The sequence below is a fragment of the Petaurus breviceps genome, unplaced genomic scaffold (assembly GCF_028583685.1).
Source record: "Petaurus breviceps papuanus isolate PSGF00001 unplaced genomic scaffold, PetGlider_PUasm1.0 91023, whole genome shotgun sequence".
Taxonomy (NCBI): Eukaryota; Metazoa; Chordata; class Mammalia; order Diprotodontia; family Petauridae; genus Petaurus; species Petaurus breviceps.
In genome coordinates this window covers 8,911,842-8,939,347 of record NW_027187398.1, presented here as the reverse complement: position 1 = coordinate 8,939,347, position 27,506 = coordinate 8,911,842, and the positions used below count along the sequence as shown (strand labels likewise).

At 42.1% G+C, this 27,506-nt stretch overlaps 2 protein-coding genes across 9 annotated transcripts in view; one reads left to right on the top strand and one right to left on the bottom strand.

The window, feature by feature from the left end:
- SYT11 (synaptotagmin 11) overlaps nt 1-23,663 on the bottom strand; it is a 33,468-nt gene extending 9,805 nt beyond the window's left edge. Inside the window, exons 1-2 of the mRNA XM_069078090.1 lie at nt 22,297-23,663; nt 8,290-9,113 (exon numbers count right to left, since the gene is read on the bottom strand). Of these exons, the coding sequence (XP_068934191.1) occupies nt 8,290-9,113; nt 22,297-22,330 (858 nt within the window). The 5' untranslated portion in view covers nt 22,331-23,663. The remainder of the gene's footprint in view (nt 1-8,289; nt 9,114-22,296) is intronic.
- Nucleotides 23,664-23,670: 7 nt separating this feature from the next.
- GON4L (gon-4 like) overlaps nt 23,671-27,506 on the top strand; it is an 81,919-nt gene continuing 78,083 nt past the window's right edge. For 4 of the 8 annotated variants that reach the window (XM_069078077.1, XM_069078076.1, XM_069078072.1 and 1 more), the window contains exons 1-2: nt 23,788-24,289; nt 25,840-26,364. In XM_069078077.1, the coding sequence (XP_068934178.1) occupies nt 25,875-26,364 (490 nt within the window). In that variant the 5' untranslated portion in view covers nt 23,788-24,289; nt 25,840-25,874. The other 4 variants (XM_069078074.1, XM_069078073.1, XM_069078075.1 and 1 more) reach the window with 4 other exon arrangements.

Below are 27,506 nucleotides of genomic sequence, written 5' to 3'. Positions count from 1 at the left end.
GAACTTAAATAATTTCAGACATATTGGAGTGTCTCCTGTAGCTGAAGGCCTCTTTGGTTCCTCTGGATCACTCTCTCCAGCATCTTGTGACCAACCAGGAAGTGGATCTTGATGTCTGACTGAAGTTCCCCCCACTTACCACTTAAACCTGTTTCCTTTTTTAATGTTCCCAAATGAACACCCAGAGGCTCTCCTATCTCCATCTGAATCTGCTATTTTTTGTGATTCACAGGGTCATCAGATCACAGAGAGCTGGAAAGAACCCCCAAGATCATTTAGTTTAATCTCTCCATTTTATAGATAAGAAATCTGAGTTGAACTGATTTGCCCAAGGTCACAATGCTTGGGCAGGAAAGGGCAGAGTCAGGATTCAAACCTCTTTTTCTCTGTACTTTGCAGGCCTCACATTACCTCCCCCGCCCTACACCTTCCCCTTCTTATTCATCTTCTACATCACTGCTCATCAAACAACCTTTCTATAAGCTGAATGCCCCAACTCCTTTCATGTTTGTTTTGGTCTCTGCCTTGGCACAAGGCCCCACCTCACAGCCTAGGAGCTAATGGCTTCCCCCAGCCTTCCCATCTGGATGTCCAAATTTGTTGCCACAGTACCACCTGAATGTCATTAGATTCTGCATTGAGGGCCCCAGGCCCAAAGCTATTCTCTGATCCTCCATCCCCCTTCTCACACTCTATTCCCCTTCCCCAGATTCCCATGCCAAATAGCAACATCAATGAATGGGGCCTTTCAGAAGAAAGGGCTATTCAGCAGAGCTGGAAGGGAGCTGCTTTTCTCAACCCTTCAGCCTATTAAAGCAAAGACCCTGGGAGACATTCAAGTAGAGGAAAAAAGGGGAGAAGGTTTTGTCCCTGCTCTAGTAAGGCTGTGAGATATTTTTAGAAGAGGGCTGAGATCTCAGCCTCCTCCCTTCTCCAACTCTCCTCCCCTCTCCAAGAGTAGAGAGAATTAGGAACAGTGGTCCCAAAGGACAAACACAGCAGCAAGAAATGCTTCAGAGAGCCATGGCCATCTATGCGGATAATTAGCAGGCAATTCACATCCTTCTTTTATAGCAATTTTCTAGTTAAAATTTCATTATTGTTCCCTAGAAGACTGGAATTTCTTGCTTTTTTCTTTTTCCTATCCCTCCTCACATACCCACACACCCACAATCATTTCTTCAATCCAATGAAAAGAACCCTGAACCAGTAGTCAAGAGACATGTTTCCAGGTCCCTATATCTTTGTGACCTTGAATAAATCACTACCCATCTCATGGACTCAGTTGCCTTGTCTCTAAAATGAGGGAGGTGGATGCTGATGGCCAATCTCTGTCAGTATGGACCATATGGTCAAAAGAGAGAGAATATGAGGGGTATTAATAGCCACTATGACTATATTTTCCCATAGGGGACAGTTGAAAATATACTGAATTGAGAAGAGAAAGACAACAACTACAACAGTAATCATCTTCCAGACTGCTCTTAGATTACCCTCAATTGGCTGATTCCCATCGTGAATCACCCACAGTGAATTCCTGATTCCTCCAATACTCCCTTGGTCTCTCCCCTCCCACCAGGGAAGACAATCAAGGGTGAATGTAAGAAGGATAAGCCTAGATTTTTTCACACACTTGGTAATGCAGCCAAACTGATACTTGCTGCTTCTAAACTCAGCATTCCATCTTTGCCTTCCTGCCTTTGCAAGACTATCCCCTCCCTGTGCCTCCCCAAACCCCAACTTGGAATGCACTCCTTCCTCACCTCTGCCTCTCAGAATCCTTAATTTCTTTTAAGGTTGATCTCAGGCACAACTTCCTAAGGAGGTCTTTTTCTGATTCCTTTAGTTAGTTTGCTGTCTCCTCAGATTATATTTATTTATGCAAAGGTGGTACTTCTCTAGTAGAATGTAAAATCCTTAAAGGCAGGGGCCATTTTCCTTTTTTTTTTTTAAATCCAAAACCTTTAGGACTGGGTTTTACACATAGTAGGTGTTTAATCAATGCTTGAATTGAAACTGATTGCCTTAACCTCTGCCTAATGACTAATTCCATATGTACTCTTGTTTACTTTCTCAGAAGGGCTAATTCACATATTGACTGAGCACCTACTATGCGTAAAGCAGCCCTCCCACAAAGAGCCTGAGATCCAGAAGGGAGAAATAATTTGCTTAGGGTCACCAGGGAATGAAACCAAAGAGACCTTGCCAGGCTCTTTCCACCAGGGCTACCCTGCAGCCAAGCCAGAGGAAAGAAAGGGTCCATTTCCCTATTCTGTGGTGGGGTAAGGCTTGAGGCCAGAAATATGAAGCATGCACAAATATCTTGCTAAGGACTACTGAAGGAAGAGAAACAAGGCATAAGCACGTAACAGAACAGAACAGGAGATAGCCCTTCAGAGATTCTGTCTTGAGAAGGGAGATTGAGTAGGGCTGGGTTTGTCTTTTTTTTTTTTTTTGGCTCTTTGGAGGGCGATTGGGGTTAAGTGGCTTGCCCAAGGTCACATAGCTAGTTTTTGTGTTAAGTGTGTGAGGCCAGTTTTGAACTCAGGTTCTCCTGACTCCAGGGCCAGTACTCTACTCACTGCACCACCTAGCCGCCCCCTAGGGCTGGGTTTTTTTTAGCTACAGCAGATGGGATCAGGATTAGACTTCAAGAAAAATAAAGTATTGACTCTGAGAGATACCACATTGGGTGACTGGGGGGATGGTGAAAAGAATATGGAGGAATAGGGACCTTAGAGAGATCATCTACCAAGGAGTTCTTAACCTAGGGTTTGTGAATTTGTTTTAAAAAAATATTTTAATAGCTGAATAGTTTCCTTTTTATTCCTATGTATTTTGTTTTGTGCATTTAAAAACACTCTGAGAAGGGATCCATGGACCTTTCCATCAGGCTGCCAAAGATGGGGCCATTACACAAAAAAGATTAAGCATCCCTAACTTGTATACATAAGGAAAAAGGCCCAGAGAGGATAAGTGATATACCTAAATTAACACAGCAGGCAAAAGTGGAATTCTGACTCCAAATCTAGTGTTCTTTCTGCCACATCACATTTGTCTCCCTTAGAAATGGTCTGTGGTCATTGGATCTCATTTAGTCATTTTGTATCTAACTCTTCATGACTCCCTTTGAGGTTTTCTTGGCAAAGATACTAGAATGATTTGCCATTTCCTCCTCCAGCTCAGTTTACAGATGAGGAAACTAAGACACACAGGGTTAAGTGATTTACCCAGGGTCATACAGTTAGTAAGTGTCTGAGATCAGATTTTAACTCAGGTCCTCCTTAACTCCAGGCCTGGCACTCCCTCCACTGAGCCACCACATCACACTGTCACCTCTAGAAACAGTCTGACTTCATCAGCGCTCTCTAGTCTTATCTTGTATTCCTCTCTAATGTATATGATATCCTCCAGCCAAACTGGATTCTTCTTTTCCTTTGCCTCTCTCTTGCCAAGTTCATTTCTCTAGGCCTCAATCCCTTTATCAGTAACATCAAATCAGCTCATTCTTAGATGAGCAGAATCTAAGGGCAGACAGGTATAGTGTGGCAACAGCAGGATGGGCTTTAATTAAAATCATCCCAAAACACGACCTTGGATTTCTTACTTCTGTATCTTTTCCTGTATTTCCTTTATACTGCCTCCTCAAGAAAGCCTTCCCTGATTTCCCCTACATGTAATGCTCCTCCCCCTTCAGACCTCACCCAACACTTTGCACTTCTCTAATGTACTTGTTGGGTAATACTATTGTACTGTACTTATGTTTGTGTGTCTTAACTTCCTCATTCTAATTGGTGTGTAAGCTCTAGGAGGGCAGGGACCATGTCCCCTTCTCCCTCCCATCAGAAGCCTAGTGGATCCTTAATGAATGTTTACCGAATCAATGGTTGGCTGCCTCTTTGTTAGGAGGGGTTTGGATGAGTTGACACCTTTGTAGCCCTGGTAGTCTGCAACGTTTTTGTACAAACTCTTGTATTGTCTTGCTCTGGGGCCTTCTGGAAGGAGCTGGGGGAAGGGCATCTGTCTCCCAGTCCCAGCTTATTCCTTCTGAAGGGAATTAATAAAGTGGAAAGAAACACAGATCATGCCAAGAGCCCCTGGCTATTTAGCAAATGTCATTGACTGAGTTCCCTGCCTAGTGCCCTGGATTTGGGGCTGCTGTGTTCCCAGACCAAATCTATCCCCCATCTCCCCCCTCCCTTTTCTCTCCATAGAGGCCAGGCCCAGGCTGTTGTTCAGCTGTAGCTTCTGTGGGGAAGGGCCCATCTTCCTTCCCCCTCCCTCTACCACCAACACCGTAAGAGGGGTCCAGAAGGCTGGTAATGCCCTGGTTGTAGTCAGTAGGAATCTGGCTGACCACCAAGGGCCACAGATGTTTTGGGAAAGGGTCAGGGAAGAGGGCCTGACTAATGGTGGGGGGTGGGGAAGAAGAGGAGAGGGAACATGGGCCAGTCGAGGGCTTAGGAGAAGGGCAGGAGCCTGGCCAGACTCATAGGCAAAGGCAGCCACCATGGCAGAGGGAGGCCCTGGGGGGAGAAGATCAATGCTTGGAGGTGCAGTGGGGGTGAGGGTGGGGATGGAAGGGAGACTGAATAATCTCTTTCCCTACAACTCCATACATATTCTCCAAGCCTATTTTGCACTGCTCCCTAAGCCTAGAAAGTCCTTTTTTTCACCTGTTCAATTGAAAAGGCATTCTTTAATGCCCAATCAAATGCCATCTCTTCTAGCATGTCTTCCTTGATCCTCCAGCACTACCAACCACTGTCACGCCCTCAGACCTCACACAGCATTTTGTTTTGTAGTGTTATAAGGCCATTCTCATGGGATGTGGTGGATTACAGCAGTCTGGGATGGTGTTTTATCCCCCTGCCAGACTAAGTTCCAGTAGGGCCAGGACCATGTTTTATAGAAACTTTTTAACTTCCCTAGGCTTCTGGCACAGAACTCTGTACATACAGTGAAATGTTTATTAATTAGCTAGGTGGTCAAGTGTTTAGGGCACTGGATATGGAATCAGGAAGACCTGAATTCAAATCCAGCCTCAGATACTCACTAGCTGTGTAACCCTAGGCAAATCACTTAACCCTATTTGTTTTAGTTCTTCATCTGCAAAATGAGCTGGAGAAGGAAATGGCAAACCACTCCAGTATCTATGCCCAAGAAAACCCAAAATGGGGTGATAGAGAGTTGGACACGACTGAAACAACTCAGCAGATCTCTTCTAATGAAAGAGATGTTTTCAAAAAAAGTTTAACACACACAAAAGTAGGCATGTCTAAGAACAGATCAAAGTATTTCCTCTACTAGGAAGACATGGCAGCAAGAATCAAAGCCTTAATCCCAAAACTACAGCTGGAAGGGACCTCAGAGTTTATCTAGTCTAACCTTAACCCAATGGATGAATCTAATCTGCAAAAGCACTGATAACCTTCCTTGCTTGGAGATAACTCACTACTCCCCAGTAAGTTAAAGGAATAAATCTCCAAGGCCAGAATTGAGAGCCAGGAGAGCTACATTTTACTTCCAGAACTACCCCTGGATGACCTTGAGCAAGGTCACTTTATCACTGTCCTCATAAGTAAAATAAGGCACCAGATAATTTTAAGGTCTCTTCTAGTTCTGATATTCTATGTAAAATAGAGGGGATTTCAGGGCAGAGCTGTGGGATGGACAGTGGAAAACTATTTCCTAATTTCCCAAGTTTTTAGTCCTTCCTCATCCCTGATATGACTCTGTATTTTATATAAATATATATAAATAAAATGTATATGTGTATGTATGCATATATGTATATATTTACATGTGTATCTATATATAACATAATGACAGTATAGATAATATAACATAATGGGCAGTTAGGTGGTGCAGTGGATAGAACACTGGACCTGGAGTCAGGAGTACCTGAATTAAAATCTAGCCTCAGATGCTTACTAGCTATGTGACCCTGAGCAAGTCACTTAATCCTGTTTGCCTCAGTTTCTTTATCTGCAAAATTATCTAGAGAAGGAAATGGCAAATCACTCCAGTATCTCTGCCAAGTTGGACATGACTGAAATGATTCAACAATAACAAAGTTATATATGTTGTATAATATATATACATATATACTACATATCTATATCTATATATGATTCTGTACTTTACTTATCTGTATATATTTTGTCTCCTCCTTCTCTACCCACCCTTAAAATGTAAGCTCCTTGAGGAACTTACAGGGACTGTTTCATTTTTGTCTTTCTCTTTCCAGCACTTGGCATAAAAAATGCTTATTAGATAAGAGCTTATTGAATTCTATTTAATTGAATTAAGGAAGAGGGGTATTGGCAGTGTGGTCATTTACTACTTTATCCTTAAAACTGGCCCTGCCTACAGAAAAATCAGCTGTGGTCTTGGGAATGGGAACCTTCCATTCCAAATATATACAAGGGCAGAGTAGGAAAGGGGAACAGAAGCATATACATGTATATGGTGAACCAGTGGTGTATATTTACTTGAAAAGCCCTGGATAGGAAATAGATGAGTTACAGCTCTAGGCTGGGGCTAGAAAAAGAATATATTAAGAGATTGTCATGGTTTCTGGGCTGTAGGAAATAATTCACTGGAGAGACCACCCTTCACTCCAGGTAGAAAATTACCCCCTCTCCAATTTCCCTCCTCTGCCTCAGCCCTCCCATTCTGTGAATGGGAGTCAGTGGTTAAACTATAGAGTCAACTAGTCAGAAAGGATCCCAGGAGTAGGAACTAGTGATGGAGTTGGGCAGCCTGAACATGTTCTGTAGAGGAAGAAGAAAAATGATAATTATATCATTATTACTAGGTCATTATTATGTCATTACTATTACTGCTACTAGTTCAATGCCTCATCATGCAGGGGGTGAGATCCTGGGTTCTCGACAGCTGTTCCAATAGAGCAGAAGCTCTGGCAGGTCCTACTAAACTGGAAATGCTTTGTGAACACTAGCCAAGCAACAGAATCTGGATCTGTTGTCCAGGACCAACCCAGCCAATTTCTGTGAGGCTCAGTCACTAGGGGATGAATTAATTTTTGGCCATGGCTATACACAGAGATTGTTTCATAAGACTATCAAGGAGGGGTTGATGTCTGCATTGATAGAGGAAGTACCTAAACCAGTGAAAGCATGGATCCTTTGGAAGTATTGACTAATATTAATAATGATAGTAATAGTAACTCATTTATATATTGATTTATAGTTAATGTGCCTGGAATTCTCTCCCTCCTTATATCTGTCTCCTGCCTTCCTGATTTTCTTCGAGAACCAGCTAAAATCCCACCTCTTAGAGGCAGCCTTTCCTGATTCTTTCCATGTTACTGCCTTCCCTCTGCTGATTACCCCCAATTTGCCCTGTATGTATCTTGAGTGTAAAGGGCTATCTGCATGTTGTCTCCCCATTAGACTTCCTCTTAGACTGTGAGCTCCTTGAGGGCAAGGACTCTTTCTTTGTATCCCTAGCACTTGGTACAGTGCCTGACACAAAGCAGACACTCATGAAATGCTTACTGACAGAATTCATTACTTTATGTGAGCCTCCTAACAGCTTGATGAAGTAGCTAGTATAAGTAGTCTCTCCATTTTACAGAAGGGAAAACTGAGGTCACCCAAGGTCATAGAACTAGTAGGTGGTGAAGCCAGTCCTCAAATGCAGGTATTCTGACTTTACATTCAGTGCTCCCTCTATGACACAGCAGTGTACAGAGTGCAGCATGGTACTAACGAGCAGAATTTCAGACGCTTAGCTCATTATCATAACTGCTCCTTCCTAGGTTATCTCACAGGCTCCAAGCAAATGCCGACTCAACCACTAGGGATGTCTTCTACAGAACCATTACTGCTATCTTTGTCTCTCCTTAACCTCTCAGGTCGTCATAAGGATCAACTGAGATCATATTTATTAGCATAGACAGAGTAGGTGCTTAATAAATGTTTACTTCTTTCCCCACCCCCTACCCCCTAATGGCATTAGAAGGACAATGAGCACTAGATATGTGGAATCAGAGCACCTGGATATAAGCTCTCCTCCTGTTCTTTTTATTAGCTGTGTTCCTGTGATCTAGTCCTTTAACTGCAGTCTTGGTTTTGTCATCTGTAAAATAGCTATAATAAATCTCATGGTATCTACTTCTACTTTACAGGAGAGGAAACTTTCATAAATCTTAGAGCATCATATAAATGTGAATTATCATTATCATTCTTCAGTAACTTTATCCCTTTCTCACTCCCACCCAGAGGCATCCCCCTTTTCCCTGCCCAGTGCTGCCCATGTCACCTGGATATTTCTCTTGATGATGTCCCGGGTCAGCTGAACCTTGCCAGTGCTGGGATCCACCCCAGCCAGCGGCACCATGACCTCACCAATGACATCATCCCGGGAGAATCGGTCGAAACTGAGGACCAGAAAGTGTAGCACAAGATCCTGCAGCTGGCTGTAGGGGATGCCATAGAAAGTAAAGGTCTCATCAAACACAGGGTCCAGTGTCTTTCGTAGCACTCTTGTCTTCACACGGTGCCGTTTGTCTGGGAGGATGGTCATTTTGATGTAGGGATCAGAAGCCTGGGTCTGGTCATCCATCACTGGCAGCCCATGGGCCTCTTGAATTGTCACTACCAGGGCTTTTTTAGGGAAATTATAGTCCACTGAGAAGGTAAGGGACCCCAGCATAACATCTTCTTCTGGGGAAGATGGGGAAGCTGTTTTGCTTCCCCCAGGGGTCAGGCTCTGAACTGGGCTCAGTTCATCCCCATAGTCCACCTTGATAGGAAGCTGGTCTATACAAGGGCTAGTGCTTAGTACCCCAGGACTCTTCTCTTGGCTTAGGAGACCTGATTCAGCTGCATCCACCAATAGATTCCCTCGTCCACCATCCCGCCCTGGACCACCTTTGTCTCTCCTCACACGAATGATTTTCTTCTTGTTGCTGAGTGTCTCCGGGTAGATGCTGATGCCCTTGAGCATGTGGATAAACTTGTAAGGAGGTGTCTTATGCTTCTTCTCAGCCTGTTGGTGGCAGCAGGTCCAGACAAAGACTGTCACAGACACAGACACCACCAGCACGGTTGCCCCAATGAGCCCCAATACCACTGGGGATACATCTGAGAGAGAAGAGAGAACAGTCAAGGCTGGAGGACCACCTTTCTCATCTCCCCTGCCCCATGTCACTTCTTATCCAGTCCCTTATGAAGTCACTCAGAGTCAAAGAATCTCAGGGGTGGAAAGGAACTCAGTGGCCATCTATCTAACCCATAATTATACAGGGCCCTCCCCATTGACCCACCACAAAACATCTCTCATAGAACTTCACCATCTTGTCAAAGCAGCCCTTTCCATCTTGAACAGTCCTAACTATGGGGACATTTTCCTTATTTTGAGTCAAAATTTCTCCCTCTGGGATTTTCTCTCTCTTTTGACTCTCCCTTTGTTCCTATTTCTGCCCTCTGGGGCTAAGTAGAATGGATATTGGGAAAACGACTAGATCTGAGAACAGAAGGCTTGGGTTCAAATTATATTGTTACTTCTTACTGAAATGACTTTTGACAATCATTCAACTAGTACCTACTATGTCCAGATCCTGTGCTAGGGACTGGGGCTACTACTACTACTAATGATGATGATGATGATGATGATGATAAAAGCTAACATTCATATAGCACTTACTATGTTACCATGTGCCAGACCCTGTGCTAGGCACTGGAGCTGCTGCTGCTACTATGACTACTATTACTACTATTGCTTCTACTGCTGTTGCTGCTACTACTACTACTGCTATTACTGCTACTACTAGCTAATAGTCCTTTAGCATTTACTATGTTACTAAGTGCCAGGCACCGTGCTAGGCATTGGAGCTATTACTACTGCTGCTACTACTACTACTACTAGTACTACAACATAATAGTCATATAGCATTTACTGGTGTTACTAAGTGCCAGGCACTGCGCTAAGAACTTATTGCATCTGACCTTCACAACAACCCTGCCAGGTATGTAATGATAATTATTATTATAGCTAACATTTATATAGCACCAATGTGCCAAGCACTATGTCAAGAACTTTACAATTATCTCATCTGATCCTTACAACAGCTCTGTGAGGTGGGTGTTATCATTATCTCCAGTTTACACTTGATGAAATTGAAGCAAACATAGTTAAGTGACTTGCCCAGGGTCATATAGCTAGGAAGTATCTGGGGCTAGATTTGAACTTGGGTCTTCCTGATTCCAGGCCCAACACTCTATCCTAGCATTAAATGGCACTGAGCCATCTAGCTGTCTCCATTCTATTTATTCCGCTTATCAAAACTGATCTGGATCTGCTTCAGATAAAACAAAGAAAAAAATGAAATAGGGCCTACCTTCAAGGAACTTACATTCTATTGGAAAGACAACAAATACAAATGTATACACATATATGTATATACAAATATATGTATATATATACACACACATATAAAGATATATACATATAAATAAAATAAGTACATAGGTATTTATACATATGTATAAAATAAATTGAAGGTAATTTTTTTGGGAAAGACACCCGCAGGGTGGGAGGATTAGTAAAGTCTTCATATGGCTGGTGCTTGAATTGAGCTTTGGACTATAATAGGGATTCTAAGAGACAGAGTTGAGGAGAGACAGCATTCCATGCCAGAGCAAAGGTACCCAGATGGGGATAGAGTATCATGTGAAGAAGAACAAGAAGGTCAGTTTGGTACTGGAAGATCTTGAGTAGGGGGTGTAACATGATCATACCTGTGCTTTGGGAAAGATGGATTGGAGAGGGGGGAATTTTGTGACAGGGACATTGAAACCATGTTGTTTTGTAAATGTTCTCACTTCTCTGTGGGTGTGACCTGTTCCTTTCCTTTATACTTTCTTTCAGTAGAATGAACCAGTGCCTTTCAGGTATGTGGTAAAAGGGATGCCTGCTCAGGGATGGGATGGATTAACTGACCTCTGAGTACCTTTCCAGCTCTGACATACTGTGATTTTTCATATTCCCAGAGCTCCCAGTACAAGTTTCTTCGTACAATGGACACTCAGTCAATGATGTATGTATAACTAGAAGGTTGTAGGTAATATCACTCTAGGAACAAGTTGTATTGTGCCAGGTTTGAGAAAGCACAGGACTTAGACAAATCAAGTCAACTGGCATTGACTAAGGGTCTATTATGTGGCAGGTACTGTCCATACAAGGACTTTGGTTTTAATCCTGGCATTGGAATTCACTGAGGATTTAGGGAAGGAAGGAAAAAAGGACAGAAGGACAAAGGAAGGAAAGAGGAAAGGGGGGAAGAAAGGAAAGCATAAAGAAGAAAAAAAGAAAAAAGAAACGCTTATATCGTGCCTACCACATGCCAAGCACTATTGTGCTTAACATTTTGCAAAAATTATCTCATTTGATAATGTCAGCCACTTTACCATCTAGGTCTCAGTGTCCTCATCTATAAAACAAGGAGGTCAGAGTCGATGATCTCCAAACTCCTTTTAAGCTTTGACATACTATGATTCTATGACAGGTGAATCTTCTGACATCTAAGTGCTCAGCCGTGCTGAAGATGTAAATGGTATGGCCACAGACACAAGAAATGGCCTTGGGGGGCTGAGGTTTAGGGGATAAGAAGGTGGATAGGAAGAAAGAAAAAGAGAAGTAAAGACTAGAGTAATTTTATATCAGAGAATTATAGACTATCAAAGTTGGAATGGAATTTAGAGATCAATTAGCCACTTTGCAGATGAGGCATAAGTGATTTGCCCTAGGTCATACAGCTAAAGAGGGAGTGGATTAGAACTAGAAGCCAAACATGCATTAAGATTGATTCAGTTATTTAAATGAGGACATATTAGGAATAAAAATAAGGTCAGGGGACTAATTATACTGATATAGATGGTTGGGACCAGACTTTCTCTTCCTCTCTTTCCCTGATCATGTCTAGCACAGCAGGTGTATTGATCTGGATAATTCCAGATTTTACTTGAATTTCCCAGGTGGCTAAAGAGAGTTAAAAATCATGGAATTTTAGAGTTGGAAAGGACCTCAGTAGTTGTCTAGTGATAACTCATACCTAAAAAAGAATTCCTCACAATCTTCAGGCTTAATGCTCCACAAAACACTCAACAACTAGTCTCTTAATTTCTTACACCCTATTCTCATCCTCATACTCTGTGATTCTGTGTCACTGGTCCCCTTGCTTTTTCTCAAGTAAGATTTGGTTCTGGACCTTTTCTCTGGCTGTCTCTCATGCCTGGAATGCTCTCCCTCCTCCTCTCTGCCTTCTGGCTTCCTTTAAGTCTCAGTGAAAAATCCACTTTCCACAGGAAACCTTTCCTAGGCAGGCTTCCTAATCTTAGTGCCTTCCTTCCCTCTGATATTGTCTCTAGTTTATGCTATACATACCTTGTTTGTACATAGTTATTTGTACATTGTTTCCCCTATTAGACTATGAGCTCCTTTAAAACTAGAACTGTTTTTTTTTTGTTTTGTTTTGTTTTTGCTTTTATTTGTATCCCCAGTGTGAGCATACTCCTTGGCACACAGCAGGGGCTTAATAAATATTTGTTGACTTGATCTAAAACTTCTAATAAAGGGGAGATATTACCCCCCCCTTCCCCCAAGGCAACACAATCTATTTTTGGATAGCTCTAATTGTTAGGAAGTTCTTCCTGACATAACACTTAATGCATTAGTATAATCCCTGGCATATAGTTGGAGCTTAATAAAAGTTTGTTGACTTGACTGATCTCAAGACTAAATTTGACTCTGTAGTTTCTATACACTGCTCCTCCTTCCCAGGCCAAAGAGAAAGAGCTTAATTCTTCTTCCACCTGCTAGCCCTTCCTATACCTGAAAACAGGTATTGGATACCCCCTGTGTATTTCTTTCTCAAGGCTAACCATCCCAGTTCTTTCAACTAAGCCTCCTATAGTATGAACTCAAAACTGCAGCCTTTGACACTATGGATCACTCTCTCCTCAATATACTCTTCTCTCTCTAGTTTTCCTGACACCACGCTCTCCTGGCTCTTCTCCTACCTAACTGGCTACTCCTCAGTCTTCTTTGCTGGATCTTCATCTAGGTCATGTCCAGTCCTTGGGTGTTCCTCCCTAGGACTTTGTCCTGGGCTCTCTTCTATTCTTCCTCTATACTATCTTACTCCCATGCATTCAATTATTATCTTTAAGCTGATGATTCTCAAATCTACTTATCCAGCCCTAACCTCTCTGTTGACCTCCAGTCTCACATCTCCAGCCACCCATTAGATATCCTATAATGGATGTCCTATAGACATCAGTCCAAAACTGATCTCATTATCTGTCCCCCACCCCTGCCAACATCCCCTTCCTTTCCAAACATACTTATCACTGGCCCTTCTCTCAATGATCTGCAGCTTATCAATGTCCCTCCCAAACTGTAGCACCCAGAACTGAACACAATATTCCAAATGTGGTCTGATTGGTTCATATCATAGTTAGGTTATCTCTTTCTTATTCCTGGAAGCCACACCTCTCTTAAAGTAGTCTAAGATGGTACTAGCTTTTTTGGGGCTGCCATTGGAAGGCTGAGTTGGAACCAACAAAATGAATTTTAACAAGGATAAATATATAGTCCTTCATTCAGGTTAAAAAAATTACATATGGTAAAATATTGAAGAAGGATCATAGAAGATGCTTGATAGCAATTCATATGAAGAATCAGAGTCTGGTTTCAGAGGACAAACTTGATAGGAGACAGTGAGTGAAGTGACTGACAAAAAAAGCTAAGACTAAAAATAAATAAATAAATAAAAGGAAAAAATAAAGCTCAGGCTGTACAGAGTCAAATATTCAGAACAAGGGGATCAACCACCGCCTTGAGCTGCTCAGATTACACGGGTGGGCATACTGTTTTTAGCCCTGGGCATATTTTAAGGAGGGAAGGTGAAAAACTGGAGCTCATCCAGAGAAGGGGAACCAGGATGATGAAGGATCTGGAAATAATATGATGCAAGCAATAGTTGAGGAAGTTGGGGATGTTGGACTTGGTGAAGACATGCTAGCTGTCTCTAACTTTGTATTTACTTAGTCAATATTTGCATTTTCTTCACGTATAATAGAATATAGACCTGGAAGGGACCTTAGAGGCTATATCGTCTAGCCCACTCATTTTACTGATGAGAAAACTGAGGTCCAGACTTGCCTAAAGTCACACAAGACATGACAGAAGACACTTATCTTACCCCCTCCCCAAACTTCTTCTCTTCCTCAATTTTCTCATTCTGTCTACCATGGGATTCAAAATCGAGTCCTCTGACTCCAGATTTTGTGCTGCCTCTGAGAAAGTGTTGAATTCAAAGTAGAAAGTATCAAGAGACACAAATGATCTCAACTGCCAAATCTAATGGCCTTTTCTCAGTTCATGTCTTCCTTGGCCTTTGCAGCCTTTGACTGTGCATCACTCTCTCCTCAATATTCTCTTCTCCTTCTCTAGGTTTTCCTGACACCACTCTCTCCTGGCTCTTCTCCTACCTAACTGGCTACTTCTCAGTCTTCTTTGCTGGATCTTCATCTAGGTCATGTCCAGTCCTTGGGTGTTCCTCCCTAGGGCTTTGTCCTGGGCTCTCTTCTATTCTTCTTTTATACTATCTTGCTCCCATGTATTCAATTATCATCTTTAAGCGAATAATTCTCAATTTTACTTTCTCCAGCTACCCATTAGATATCCTATAATGGATGTTCTAGACATCTTAGACGCAACATGTCCAAAACTGATCTCACTATCTGTTTCCCCATCCTTGCCAATATCCCCTTCCTTTCCAAACATCCTTATTACTGGTGACTGTCCCACCATCCTTCTAGTCATCCAGACTCCCAATCTAGGTGTCATTCTCAACTCCTAACTCTCTCTTACCCCTCATATCGAATCTGTTGCCAAGGACTGTGAATTTTACCTTTATAACATCTCCCATCTATGCCCTTTTCTCTCCCTCTGATAAGGCCATCGCTTTGGTGCAGGCCCTCATCACCTCACCCCTAGACTATTACAATAGTCTGCTGCTGGGTCTGGATGCCACAAGTCTTTCCCCATTACAGTCCATCCTCAGCTAAGTGAATTTCCTAAAGTATAGATCTGACCATGTCAGCCCCCTACTCAGTAAGCTCCTGTGGCTCCCTGTTGCCACCAGGATAAAATATAAGCAAACAAACAAAAAAAATAGGCAACAAATGGCTGAACAATTAAACCTCCCCCTACCAGTTGGGTGGAATTTGATTGATTGCCATTAACGGATGCAGTTGATAATAATGAAGTGGTTCCCACTGTGAGATTATTAGCATTGATATAGTTGGGCCACTTCTCTTATCACTTTCTGCAGGAGGCAGTGAAAAAAGCAAACAATAAAATATCACAGTCAGAGGATCCTGTTAGGTTCAGCAGTGGCTCAAGGAAAGGGGAACTTTGCAACAAATGAAGAGCATTCAGAATCCTTCATCTGTTCATAACTTGGTCCCCCCTACCTTTCTGGTCTTCTTACCTCTTACACCCCCATCCACCTGCAAATATTCTGTGATCCAGTGACCCTGGCCTCCATGCTTTTTGGGCTTCCAGCAAGGAATTCCTCTGGACTCTGGGCATTTCCCCTGGGTGTCTTCCATGTTTGGAATGCTCTTTTTTCCTCTTCTGTATCTCCAGGCTTTCTTAGCCTCCTTCAAGTCCCAGCTAACATCCCACCTTCTTCAGGAAACCTGTCCAAATCCCTCTTAACTATATCGCCTTCCCTCTGTTGATTGCTTTCCATTGACCCTCCATTGCTGTTTACATGTTGTCTCTCCCAGCAGATTGGGTCAGGGACTGTCTTTTTTTTATCCCCAGCACTCTGCACAGTGCCTGCCACTTATTAGGTGCTTAAAACATTTTTTTTTTTTGCTTTTTGGAGGGCAATTGGGGTTAAGTGACTTGCCCAAAGTCACACAGCTAGTAAGTGTGTCAAGTGTCTGAGGCCAAATTTGAACTCAGGAGTTCCTGACTCCAGGGCCGGTACTCTATTCACTGCGCCACCTAGCTGCCCCTAGGTGCTTAAATCTTTATTGACTGACAAGCAGAAATATGATAACTAAAGTTTCCATAGACAATCAAACACTATCACTATTAAATACACGTGCACTAAACATCAAAACAACCAAATCCTTAAAGGAAGAGGATCAAAATGTATACAGCAAAATAATAAGGTAATAAAAGTAGTAAACTTCAATACTCCATTAATGGGATATGACATAAAAAATAAACAAGACAGAAGTAAAAGACTTAGAGTATTAAAAAAGACCACCTATTTGATGGACATATAGTGAGGGTAGTAAAGAATATATTTCTTTTTAAAAGTTGCATTATAGTTTTACAAAAGTTGAATATGATCTAGGGCATAAAGAACTTATGAATAAATGCAGAAAGACAGAAATCTTAGGTATTCTTTTAATAGACTATAAAATATATAGACAATAAAATTATAATCAACTGCCTATATTTGACCAAAAGATATAGCCCAAAATGGAGGCTCAACAATGACTTTCTAAATAATGCAAGTTATTAATTTTTTAATTAATTAAGACCAAATTATAGAAAAAATAAATATTTCTTAAGTGACAATAGTAATATAAAACATAAAAATATCTGAGATATAGGTAAACCAATCCCCATAATCAAATTTATGCCCCTAAATGTTTATATTGCTAAAAAGAAAAAATGAGCTGAATATGTGGTTAGAAATTAGAGAACTAACAAATAAACTCTAAGCAGCATGAAAGAAGAAATTACTAAGATTAAAGGTGAAAAAAAAACAAAATTGGGAATAAGTCAATTTAATAAACAAAATAAATATTTTTTGAAAAGACCAGAACAATTGATAAATTGTTAGCTTATCTGTGTTCATGGTGTTCTAATTCCCACATCAACCCACTCCATAAGAATATAAGCTCCTTGGGGCGGTTAGGTGGCACAGTGAATAGAGTACTGGTCCTGGAGTTAGGAGGACCTGAGTTCAAATTTGGCCTCAGACACTTAACACTTACTAGCCATGTGACCTTGGGCAAGTCACTTAACCCTAATTGCCCTGCTTTTCCCCCTCCAAAAAGCAAAATAATAATAATAAAATAAAATAAAAAATAAGTTCCTTGAGGGAAGGGACTAGGTGGTGGTATTTTTTTTCATTCCCAGCATATAGCTCTGTGCCTGATACACATATAGCAGGTACTTAATAAAAAGCTAGTTGACAGAAAAACATTATGCATAATTGCTACACCAATGTATATGGAAAGAACAACAAAAACCTGAAAGTGAATACTGTGTAATTATAATTACCTCGCTTGGTCCTGAAGGAGAGATGAGGAAATATTCCTCCTGCTCTCCTTTGCAAAGGTAGGGGGCCTTTAGGCATGGAACATTGCATGTGTTGTCACATTTGGTTGATGTACTCCTTTAGTTTTAATTAACTGCATTCCCCCCTTTTAAAATCTTAGTTACAAGTAATGACTCATTGGGTTGGAGAAGATAGAGGATACATTTGGAAAATGAAAGTCATGTAAAAATAAAAGCTATCCATAAAATTTTAAATTTAAGAAAAAATGTTGAATGAGTGAAGTTATTAAGAAGCAAATTTCACTCAATATAAAGGAGGTTTTTCTAACAATTAGACATGTACAACAATGGGACTGGATGTCTTGTGAAGTAGTGAACTCCCTGTCACTTCAGTGGTCCAAACAGAAACTTGAGGGGGCAGCTAGGTGACACAGTGAATAGAGCACCGGCCCTGGAGTCAGGAGGACTGGAGTTCAAATCCAGCCTCAGACACTTAACACAAAACTAGCTGTGTGACCTTAGACAAGTCACTTAACCCTACCTTCCCCCCTCCAAAAAGCAAAAAGGAAAATAAAAAAAAAAACAAAACAAACAGAAACTTGATGACTACATGTCAGTGATTCTGAGGAGGGAATTCTTACCTGGGGGGTGGCAGGTTAGACTAAATTATCTCTAGCTCATATCCAGGTCTGGAAATACATGAATACCGATATAAGTGAAAAAGGAAAAGGCAATAAATTTTAAAAGACAATTTTGGGGGTCTTTTTGGAGGTAGGAAGGCAGGGCAATTGGGATTAAATGACTTGCCTAAGGTCAAATAGCTAGTGTTAAGTGTCTGAAGCCAAATTTCAATTCAGGTCCTCCTGATTCCAGGGCTGGTGCTCAATTCACTGCACCACTTAGCCACGCCCAAAAGACAATTAAAAAAAAATTTTTTTTGTATGACTGAGTCTCTATTTTACCCAGGCTGGAAGTGCAGGGGCTACTCAGGGGCCCAATCCCACTAGTGATTGATTGGCAAGGGAACTTTGAACTCCTCTATTTCTAGCCTGGACCTGTTTGCTGCTCCTTGGGCAATCTGTGGCCCCCTCACTCCTGCCAGCTTACCAACAGTGATGCTGAACCTAGGGCAGACACCTAATCAACTTAGCCCACTGCCAACTCAGAACTCCAAAGGTCAAGAGATCCACCAGCCTCAACCTTCTTGGTAGCTGGAATTACAGACATGCACTACAATACCCAGCAAAAAAAAGTGTGTGTGTGGGGGAATTCTAAGGTACAAACAATGTAAACAAGATAAATAAAAGATACCCAGATTGATGTATAACATTTAGACTATAAAAGGGGAAGGGAGCCATATTCTATTATGGTAGTAATGTATATGGTAAGCTCCTAGAAGGGGTGGAGAAATCAAGGCTTATTAAACCTTTGTAGCAGTCTACCCAAATAGTGCCTAACATAATGTCTTATCTGTAATATGTATTTTAACAAATACTAGTTAAATCAACGTATATAGCTAGAGAAATGTAGGAGCTTCGTCAAGGATGAAGAGAGGCAAGTGGAAGCCTTAAACAATGAAGTGATCAGAAGGATGTGCTCTCCATAGCTTTTATTCACCAATATAGTGCTTTCACGAAAATTATTTGTTCCTGATTAGTGAACATCTATGTCAAAGGACTCTAGGAGAGAAAAACTAGGTTGGACTATTGAATCATGGAATGCTAGTGATAGTCCAAGCTTCACATTTAGCAGAGAAGGAAAATGAGACCCAGAAGGTGTTTTTTGAGAGTTATTTGAAATTGAGATCTAAGAGATGGAAAACTAGATGAAAGGGTACCTACAAAATTCAAGTCCTATACTAAGCTATGTGGTGATTTACTTTGATATTACAGTACCGTCCTTCTTGTTATCATAATTTGTGAAATTTCCACCTCCTAGAGGAACTGAAGATGAAAAAGAGACTGAGGGGTAGCTAAGTGGCACAGTGAATAGATCACCAACTCTGGAATTAGGAGGACCTGAGTTCAAATGTGGCCTCAGACACTTGATACACTTAGTTGCTGTGTGACCTTGGGCAAGTCACTTAACCCCAATTGGCCTTCCTTCCCCCCTCCCCAAAAAAAACCAAAAACCAAAAAAGAGACTGATTTTCTAGTTTGTGAATCAGAGGTGTCACACTCACAGCCCAGCTGCATCTGGCCCAAAACACTCCTGAGTGCAGCCCAAACCAGATTAAAATATAATTGGCAGTTATTTTAAGAAAATAAATAAAAATACAATAAAACATACATAACATTACATTTTTAAAGTAAGCCAATATGCAGAGATCCTTATGTATGATTTAGTAGCCCCCTTTTCTATCTGTGTTTGACACCACTAATGGAGACCACTTCTCACTATTTCCCACTTTTCAATATATATTCCTGACCATTATAGCACCCTATTCCATATCCAGAGATAGAGCAGGAGAAAATCACAGGACAGGAAGGGACATCAAAGGTCATTTAGTTGAATGCACTCCTGAATAATAATAATAATAATAATATAAAAATAACTCTATATCATCTTTGACAGGGTCCTGAAAAATATTCTGTAGTCAAAGATTTGATGGGGGAGGCAATTGAAAATAATGGTTATTGGGCAAGTCACTTAACCCTAACTGCCTTACCTTCCTCCCTCCAAAAGAACAAACAAAAAAAAAACCAAAAAAAGAAAATAGTGGTTAAAAAGAATTTTAGGGTGGTTGTGTATTTGTTCTTTTGGAAAAACAAACAAACACTGGTATTCAAATCAAGACCTGGGTTTGAGGGGTAGTTCAATCAATAAACAAAGTCCCTACTGTGAGCCAGGCACAGTCCTAAGGGCTAAGGATACAAAAAGAGGTAAAAGTCTCTGCCCTCAAGGAGCTTACAATCTAATGGTTTTGTGTGACCCTAGGTATGTTACTCAGCCTCTCTGAGATAATAAGAAATGATCTGCAAAATGGGGATAATTGTAATGGATTTTATAACGATTTTAAATATTTAAAGCACTTTACATAGTGCTTTATTTCATAGCCACTGTATGAGGTAGGTAGTATTGGAAGCACACCCATTTTACAGAGAGGAAAACAGACTTGGAGATGTCATAGCATCATAGGATTTCAGACTGAGACCTGGAAGGGACTTCAGAGGCCAACTAGTCAGACTCCCTCATTGTACAGATGAAGAAATCAGCATCTCAGGGTTCTTCCCAGCCTGCCTAGATTAAAAAAAAAAAAAAGGCTTTTTTCCATTTCCTTGTTCAAGACAATTCTCACCCTTGCAATGTTCAAGGAAAGATGTCTTCCCAATTTTTTTTTTCCATACTGATCATTTCTACTAGGGATCTGGGACAAAAATTAAACAACCTATTAGCAAAATAAAGGAAATGAATTGGTAGAGGGAAGAACTCAGAATCACAGGAAGAAATAACAGAAGAAGTAAGATCATTGATATCCTCAAGGTGAAATATATGACTCCAAATAGGGAACAGGAAGCTGGAGATACAGGAGATGTGGGAGAAGGAAATAAAGTTAATGATTTGGATTTTGGGATTTCTCTGGAATGAAGTGGTCCAAGTGAAGAAAGTTTACAAGATAGGTTATTATTATTATTTTTTTTAATTGTATACCTTTCTCCTTGTGCCCTTTGAGCCTAGACTCACTTCCAAAGGCCTCAAACTTGGGAATGGGATAAGCCACCAAATCCAAGCAAGACTTTGTCCTCTCTCTGGTCATTCAAGGCTTGATGACCAAGCTTCCTGGATAGACTGGGAGCAGAGAAAAGGGACTCTCATGTAAGGAAAGACAAGCTCTCTTGCTCACCATTCCTGATTACCATCCCATCTACTAACAGCGAACACGGGGTAGTGGAGACTGAGAAAGTTGGGGGCTTAAGCTAGGAGACAGTGGGACTCCCCTATACAGAAAAAAGGCTGCTTCCTCCCTTCCCAACCTCATCCCTCTTCTTTTCTCCCTTCCCCCAGGACCGTAGCTTATCCAGCTGGGGCCAAGTGGGGCTGGGCCGGGACGGGCCGCTCCGAGATGACGTAATGCTTTCTCTGGTACACAAAGCGGCCTCCCCCGGGCACTGGCCTCTCCCGCCCCTCCTCCTCCAGCTTCGCTCCATCCCCTCTGGCGAGGGTTCGAATCCCCTCCCGCCGTTCTCCAAGAGCCAGCCCGGGGGATCCGGGGAACAAAGGCCCGGGGAAGGAGAGTCTAGGCGCAGCCAGGCAGCCCAGAAATAGACATCACGTCATTCTCTCAGCCCAGCATCGCCAAACGCCATTAGGTAGCATCGGACAGACCCCACCATTACTATGCAGAATGAAGCTGCCAGGATAGCTGCCCAGCCCCTCAGTCCAAGAGGTCTAGCAGAGCAGCTCGGGGCTGCTCCTCTCCTGACCCCCCTCCCCCAACCTCACTCCCGGGAGGCCGCCTCTCCTGGCTGCCAGCCACTCAGCCCACAATCCCCAAGCTGCCATCTTAATACCCCATCCCCAGTGCCACCTCCCTCCCCTGCAACCTTATGATGTAGGGAGGGGAAGGGACACCGCCCTTCGTGCCTTAAGGGGGAAGGTTTGGCCTCCCCATACCTGCACCCCAAGAGAAGGGGTTCAGCTACGCTGTGCACCTCTTGCTTCTCACCTCTCTCAGTGCTGAAGTGACCCAGGAAAGGTTTTCAAACCTTTCTCCCACCCCCACCCCCCACTACTTTGCTCTGGTCTGGTGCCAGTCCTGGCCTTGTCCATTCCTGTCTACATTTCCAAGGTCTGGGTTCTGTCCATTGCTGGCTGCCCAGAATTCCTGGCCTAGGTTTTTCTGGGTCGGACACTGCCAGGGCCCTGGTCATTCCTCTGCAGTTACAACCTAGTATCTCTGCTATGGTTCCAACCACCCCATGCTTTATTTCCCCAACCCTAAACCCCACTCACCAAAGCTGGGTCGAATATTGGTGATCTCGGCCATGGCGTAATCAGCAGCACTTGCTGTAAACGGGTTCCCAGTTTCCTGAGAACTCCTGCACTCCTCTGTTAGTGCAAAGGCCGCAGCTGCAAGATGCCGATATGGGCAACAGAGGAGGAAGACTTTTCCTTCGATGGCTTGGCCTCACTGTGCCAGCTGCGGGTCCACCTAAGATGCTCTAGGGATGCTCTGAGCTAAAGATGCAGGTGCAGCCAGACTGGTCCTGATGAGAGGTAAGCTCCGCCCTTTTCCGAACAGCCCCAGGCAGAAGACTCCGCCTCTCTCCGAACAGTTTCAGACTCGAGGTCTCTCTACTTTCCGAAACCTACCGAAGAAGAGACCACGCCTAGTTTCGAAGCTCCTGGTTGTTAAAGGCCCCGCCTTTTTACGAGTATTCTGGGAAAAGTGCAAAAATCCGGAGGCCAGAAGGAGGAGACTGGAAATTCAAATCTGTCTTTCCTTGATTATCATAGGAAATCCTATAGCTTGGATGACGAGGTCTTAAAATAGTAGCAGAATGTTCTGGGTGACAAGGAACACAGAGAAGTGGAAAAACAAATTTCAGACTGTTTGCGTTCCATTATTGATTAGATCATTGCTGTTATGGTGCATTTCTATGTGACTACAGAGTGTTGTTATAAATTCTAGATGTTAGTGATTAAGGACCAAACCACCAAAGCTTCTCATTAAAAAATCACGTCCTTATGATTTAGAATATCCTATCTCCAATTATCTTTCTAGGGATCACATTAGGATACAGGTTTACAAAACAAAAACAAAAAAACACTCCCAAACAGAAACACCTCCCTTAAAAATAATTCCTTAAGCCAACTCTCAGCATCACTTTAGTTATGGAAATTTGGCCTCTAAGATCCTGCTTTAAAAACTGCACGAAATTCACCAAGATTTTAAGTAAATCTTAGTATAAGATAGTTGGACGGTGTTTTATTTCTTCATATCCATGTAGGACTTAATAAGAAGCTAGGTCTTTGTAGGCGCTCATAATGCATATATACATCAATATTTGATGTATTTTTGATTTAATACAGTCCCTGAATCTCTTTCCAAGGTCCCACTGACTTTGCTCCAGGAAAGGTTTTGCAGTTAACACTTCATTTCTGAATTCTCCATATCGCAAATCCTGCATGCCATATGCTTCATGGCGAGCAAACAGCCCTCAACGTGCACCTCAAAATATTAGCTCTCAGTGGAGGGTGGGAGATGGGGAAGAAATGAGACTCCCAGGGATGGTCCCTTTAACTTTTTCGCCAATGACAAACTTGTCCGCTCTGGCTTCATTTTGTCCTGACTTAAGATGTCGGCCGACAAATGCGCATGCTCAGTTTCGGTCCAACCTCCTGGAACGCGGTTCGGGTGTGCGTACATCCGTCCCTGACGTCGAGTGACTTCCGGTGGTGGCCTGTGCGGAGTTTCCGCGGGCTCAGGCCGGCCGGTGAGAGTGGCTGGGTCTCGCGGTCGGGGCGGGAAAGAATCAGGCGGGAGCGAGGCAAAGAGACTTCCGGGGGAGGAAGTCGGGGAGTGTAGATTACGGAAAGAGAGACAGAGCGAGGGAGCTGAGAACAGACGGATCATATAGGAGGATGCGTGAGGGACGGTGGGAAGCGGGAGTTAGGGGTCAGGGGTCACCTCGTGGACTTTGGGGGTCAGCGTTCGCCTGAGAGGGCTTGTGGGAAGCTGAGGCCTGAAGGCGTGAGGAGACTACCTTACCTGGGAAGGGGCTGTCTGTGCTGGGGGGCGAATGCCAACCTGAGGCCACTTTATAGGAACAGGGACCCTGAGGCCTTGCTCCAGCGGGCAGTGCAGCCCCCAGCTGTTTGTTCCTGGGAGACCACAGTACCCGAGGGACCAGGTCACTTCTTTGGGAACCGACTCACCGTTTATGCCATTGAGTTGCTTGGTCCCTGGGTCCTAGTCCAAGCTCCTTCGACAGACTAACTTTGGGCAAGTAACAACGTTACGTTGCTTTTTGGTACTGTAAAATACTAGTCTAGGCTATCTTCATCCCAACTGCCTCCGTCATATTGCTGAACATTTAAGTGTTTATTGAACCCGAGAGTTGTTACCTAGGTGGGTGCAATAGAAAGATAACTAGGTTAGAGTAGGAGGAACCAAGGTTGCAAGCCAGTAGTGATACTTTGGGCAAGTCACGTTAATCTCTTTAGGACTCAGTGTCCTCATCTGTAAAAAGGAGTTAGGGGGAATAATCGAGTGTGTGTCGTGTAGGAGGAGGTGTCCTGAGCCATGATTTCCTCAGTTCAGGGAACTCCTTGTGAGAATACTTTCTACCAGTGCAGATTGAAAATTGTTCTGGAATTTAAAATCTTAGAAAATTTCGGGGGGGGCGGGGCACATAGAGAGGTTAACTGACTTGCCAAAATAACATTTCCAGTATGTGTCAAACTTGAATCTAGAATTTCCTAACATAAAGAATAGCTCTCTTTCCTCTCTTCATTATTTGTTCTGTTCTGTTTCCCATGACATTACAATTTAGAATCTAAGAGCTAGCAGATAGGACTTGTGAGGTTATCTTGTCAAACCATCCCTGTTTAGGAGTCTTCTCAACAAGTACCTGACAGATGGTCATTTAAAATTCTGCTTTGTCACTATGCAGCAGCGTGAACTCTGTTCCACAAGACAACTCATTACATTTTTAAAAAGCTTTAATTGTTATAAAGTTCTTATATTGAACTAGTTTCCTTCCTATAACTTTTCCCACTTTGTCCTTGTTCTGGCCTTTGAAGATACATAAAATATAATTAATCTTTCTCATAACAGCCATTACTTGAAGACAGTTATCCTAATCCCCCAAGTCCTTTTTCTAGTCTAAATAGTGCACATTCGCTTAACCAGTCCTTATAACATAGTTTACCGATCCTTCACCATCATTGTTGCTCTCTTCTGATCATTTTCCAACTTGTTAGTCCCCCTTTCTGATCAGTGTAGTGTGGCAGGACTGCTACTCAACCTTGTCTTATATATACTTCGTACTTCTCTTAATGCAGCCAAAGTTTGTGTTAGTTTTTAAAGTAGTCTGTTGAAGGGCATCTTGAGTTTGCATTCATTTGAATCCCTAAGTCTTTTTCATATGAACTACTAAATCATATTTCCCTATTTTAAAATTTGTGTAGTTTTTTTTTTTTTAGCATAAATGTGAAGTTCAGGACTTTATTGCTTTTGTGATGGAAGAAACCTACACCTAAAAAATGCTTCTTACATTTTTAAAGAGCTCTGGATTTGTTAATCTACACACAAGAATGCTTTAAAAACATGATGTGAAAGCAAATATATGGTGCAGTACTATATCAGTACTTGTATAGTGCTGGGATTAATTGTAGTTCAAGGAACAGAACACTTATGGGTTCTTTTGTTTAAGGGAATTAGTTCTTTAATGGGGATGCATGTGTATCATGAATATAGTAGTATTGTAGTCCTTCCAGGTGTTATACTTATATTAGCATGGGAAAGTTGAGTACTTGTTTTTGTTTTTCCAGCATGGAGCAAAACTGGGATTCTGCTTACCTTTAAAATGCTTCCTTGTAAGAAGAGAAGAACTAATTTGATATCATCCCCTCCGCATAAAGACAGCCAGGAAGAGACCCATTTAGACCTAGAATCAGCTGCTACCCCAGAACCTGACCAAATTACAGACTTGGGCACAGTGTCCTTACCCTGGGGGCTGAGCCATGTCAGAACACCAGGCTTGGATGTGCAACCTATGCAGGATGCTGGTACTTGTAAGGAGGATCCATCTGCCTCTAGGTTACTTGCTCAGGACACAGATGTAGCAATACTAGAAGCTATTGATGTTTCCAACACTCAGGAAATCAACCTTTCTCCCTTGGAGCCCTCTGAACCTTGTAACATCACTATCACTAAAGGAAAAATCCAGGGGACTTGCATGAGGAGGGGGAAGAGAATTGCACTCAGGCCAGGGCCAGCTCCTCGGGACGATCATCCAAACTTGAAGGAGTCTTCATTCTCCACAGAGGCATGTGAGAAGATTAACAGTGAAAGTGGTAAGATATGAATCCTAAGTATCATCACTAAGTTTCCATTTTCCAACAATGTTAGAAAAATTTTTCTTGTTTCTGACCTAAAACCTACATGCTGCAGTTTAAGCCAGCGTCTCTTTTGTTGGGTCTTCAAAAGAGTTATCTTGTAGGTACTGAGTAAGTTTCTTTGCTGTGTAGTTAATCAAAATTTTCACTACAGCACTGCAGAAGTTTTCTTTGTGTAGTGTACAATCCTGATACCTAATCAAGGAAGTGTACCCTGAATTTCTGAAGCATGGTGACAGGGATAGAATCTCTTTTTTTTTTTTTTTGCCTTTTGGAGGGCCATTGGGGTTAAGTAACTTGCCCAAGGTTACATGGCTAGTTGTTTTGTGTTGTTGTTAAGTGTCTGAGGCTAGAACTGAACTCCGATCCTCCTGACTTCGGGGCCAGTGATTTACTCACTGCACCACCTAGCCACCCCCGATAGAATCTCTTACAGAAAGAAAGTCATTTGTTGCCTTGTTGGGTTATTTGGTTTGTTGACTCTGTGGTTATGTTCTGCCACATCCAAAGTTAGAATTAGAATTAGATTCTCAGAATTAGAAAGGATTTTAGCTCATTTAGTCTAACTTATTTTTCAGATGAGGAAGCTTATTCACATGTCCAACTGAGTGTTGTAATTCTTATGTTAACCATAATGTACTTTTATTTGTATATTTCTATTTCCAGAGAGTTTTTTTGGTAGAGTGAAAAAGTTGTAATCAGTAAGTGACCACTGGTTTTAGAACACATTAAATTTCCTTAGCTTCATTTTAGTTTACTAGTCATTATGAATTATATAAATAAATTTATTTTTTGATCATAGAGTATTTAAATAAAGTGCAGCTCCCTGTGTACAACCGGCACTCAGTTATTTCTTAGTCTTAAAAGTTATTATTTTGGCATTTGTGTTCCACTTATTGGGACAATTTCTTTGTCCACTTTGCAAGAATAATAGAATCAAAGAATATTAAGAGTTGAAAGATACCTTAGATGGGGCGACTAGGTGGCATAGTGAATAGGGCACCAGCCCTGGAGTCAGGGGGACCTGGGTTCAGATCCAGCCTCAGACACTTAACACACACACACACACACACACACACACACACACACACACACACACA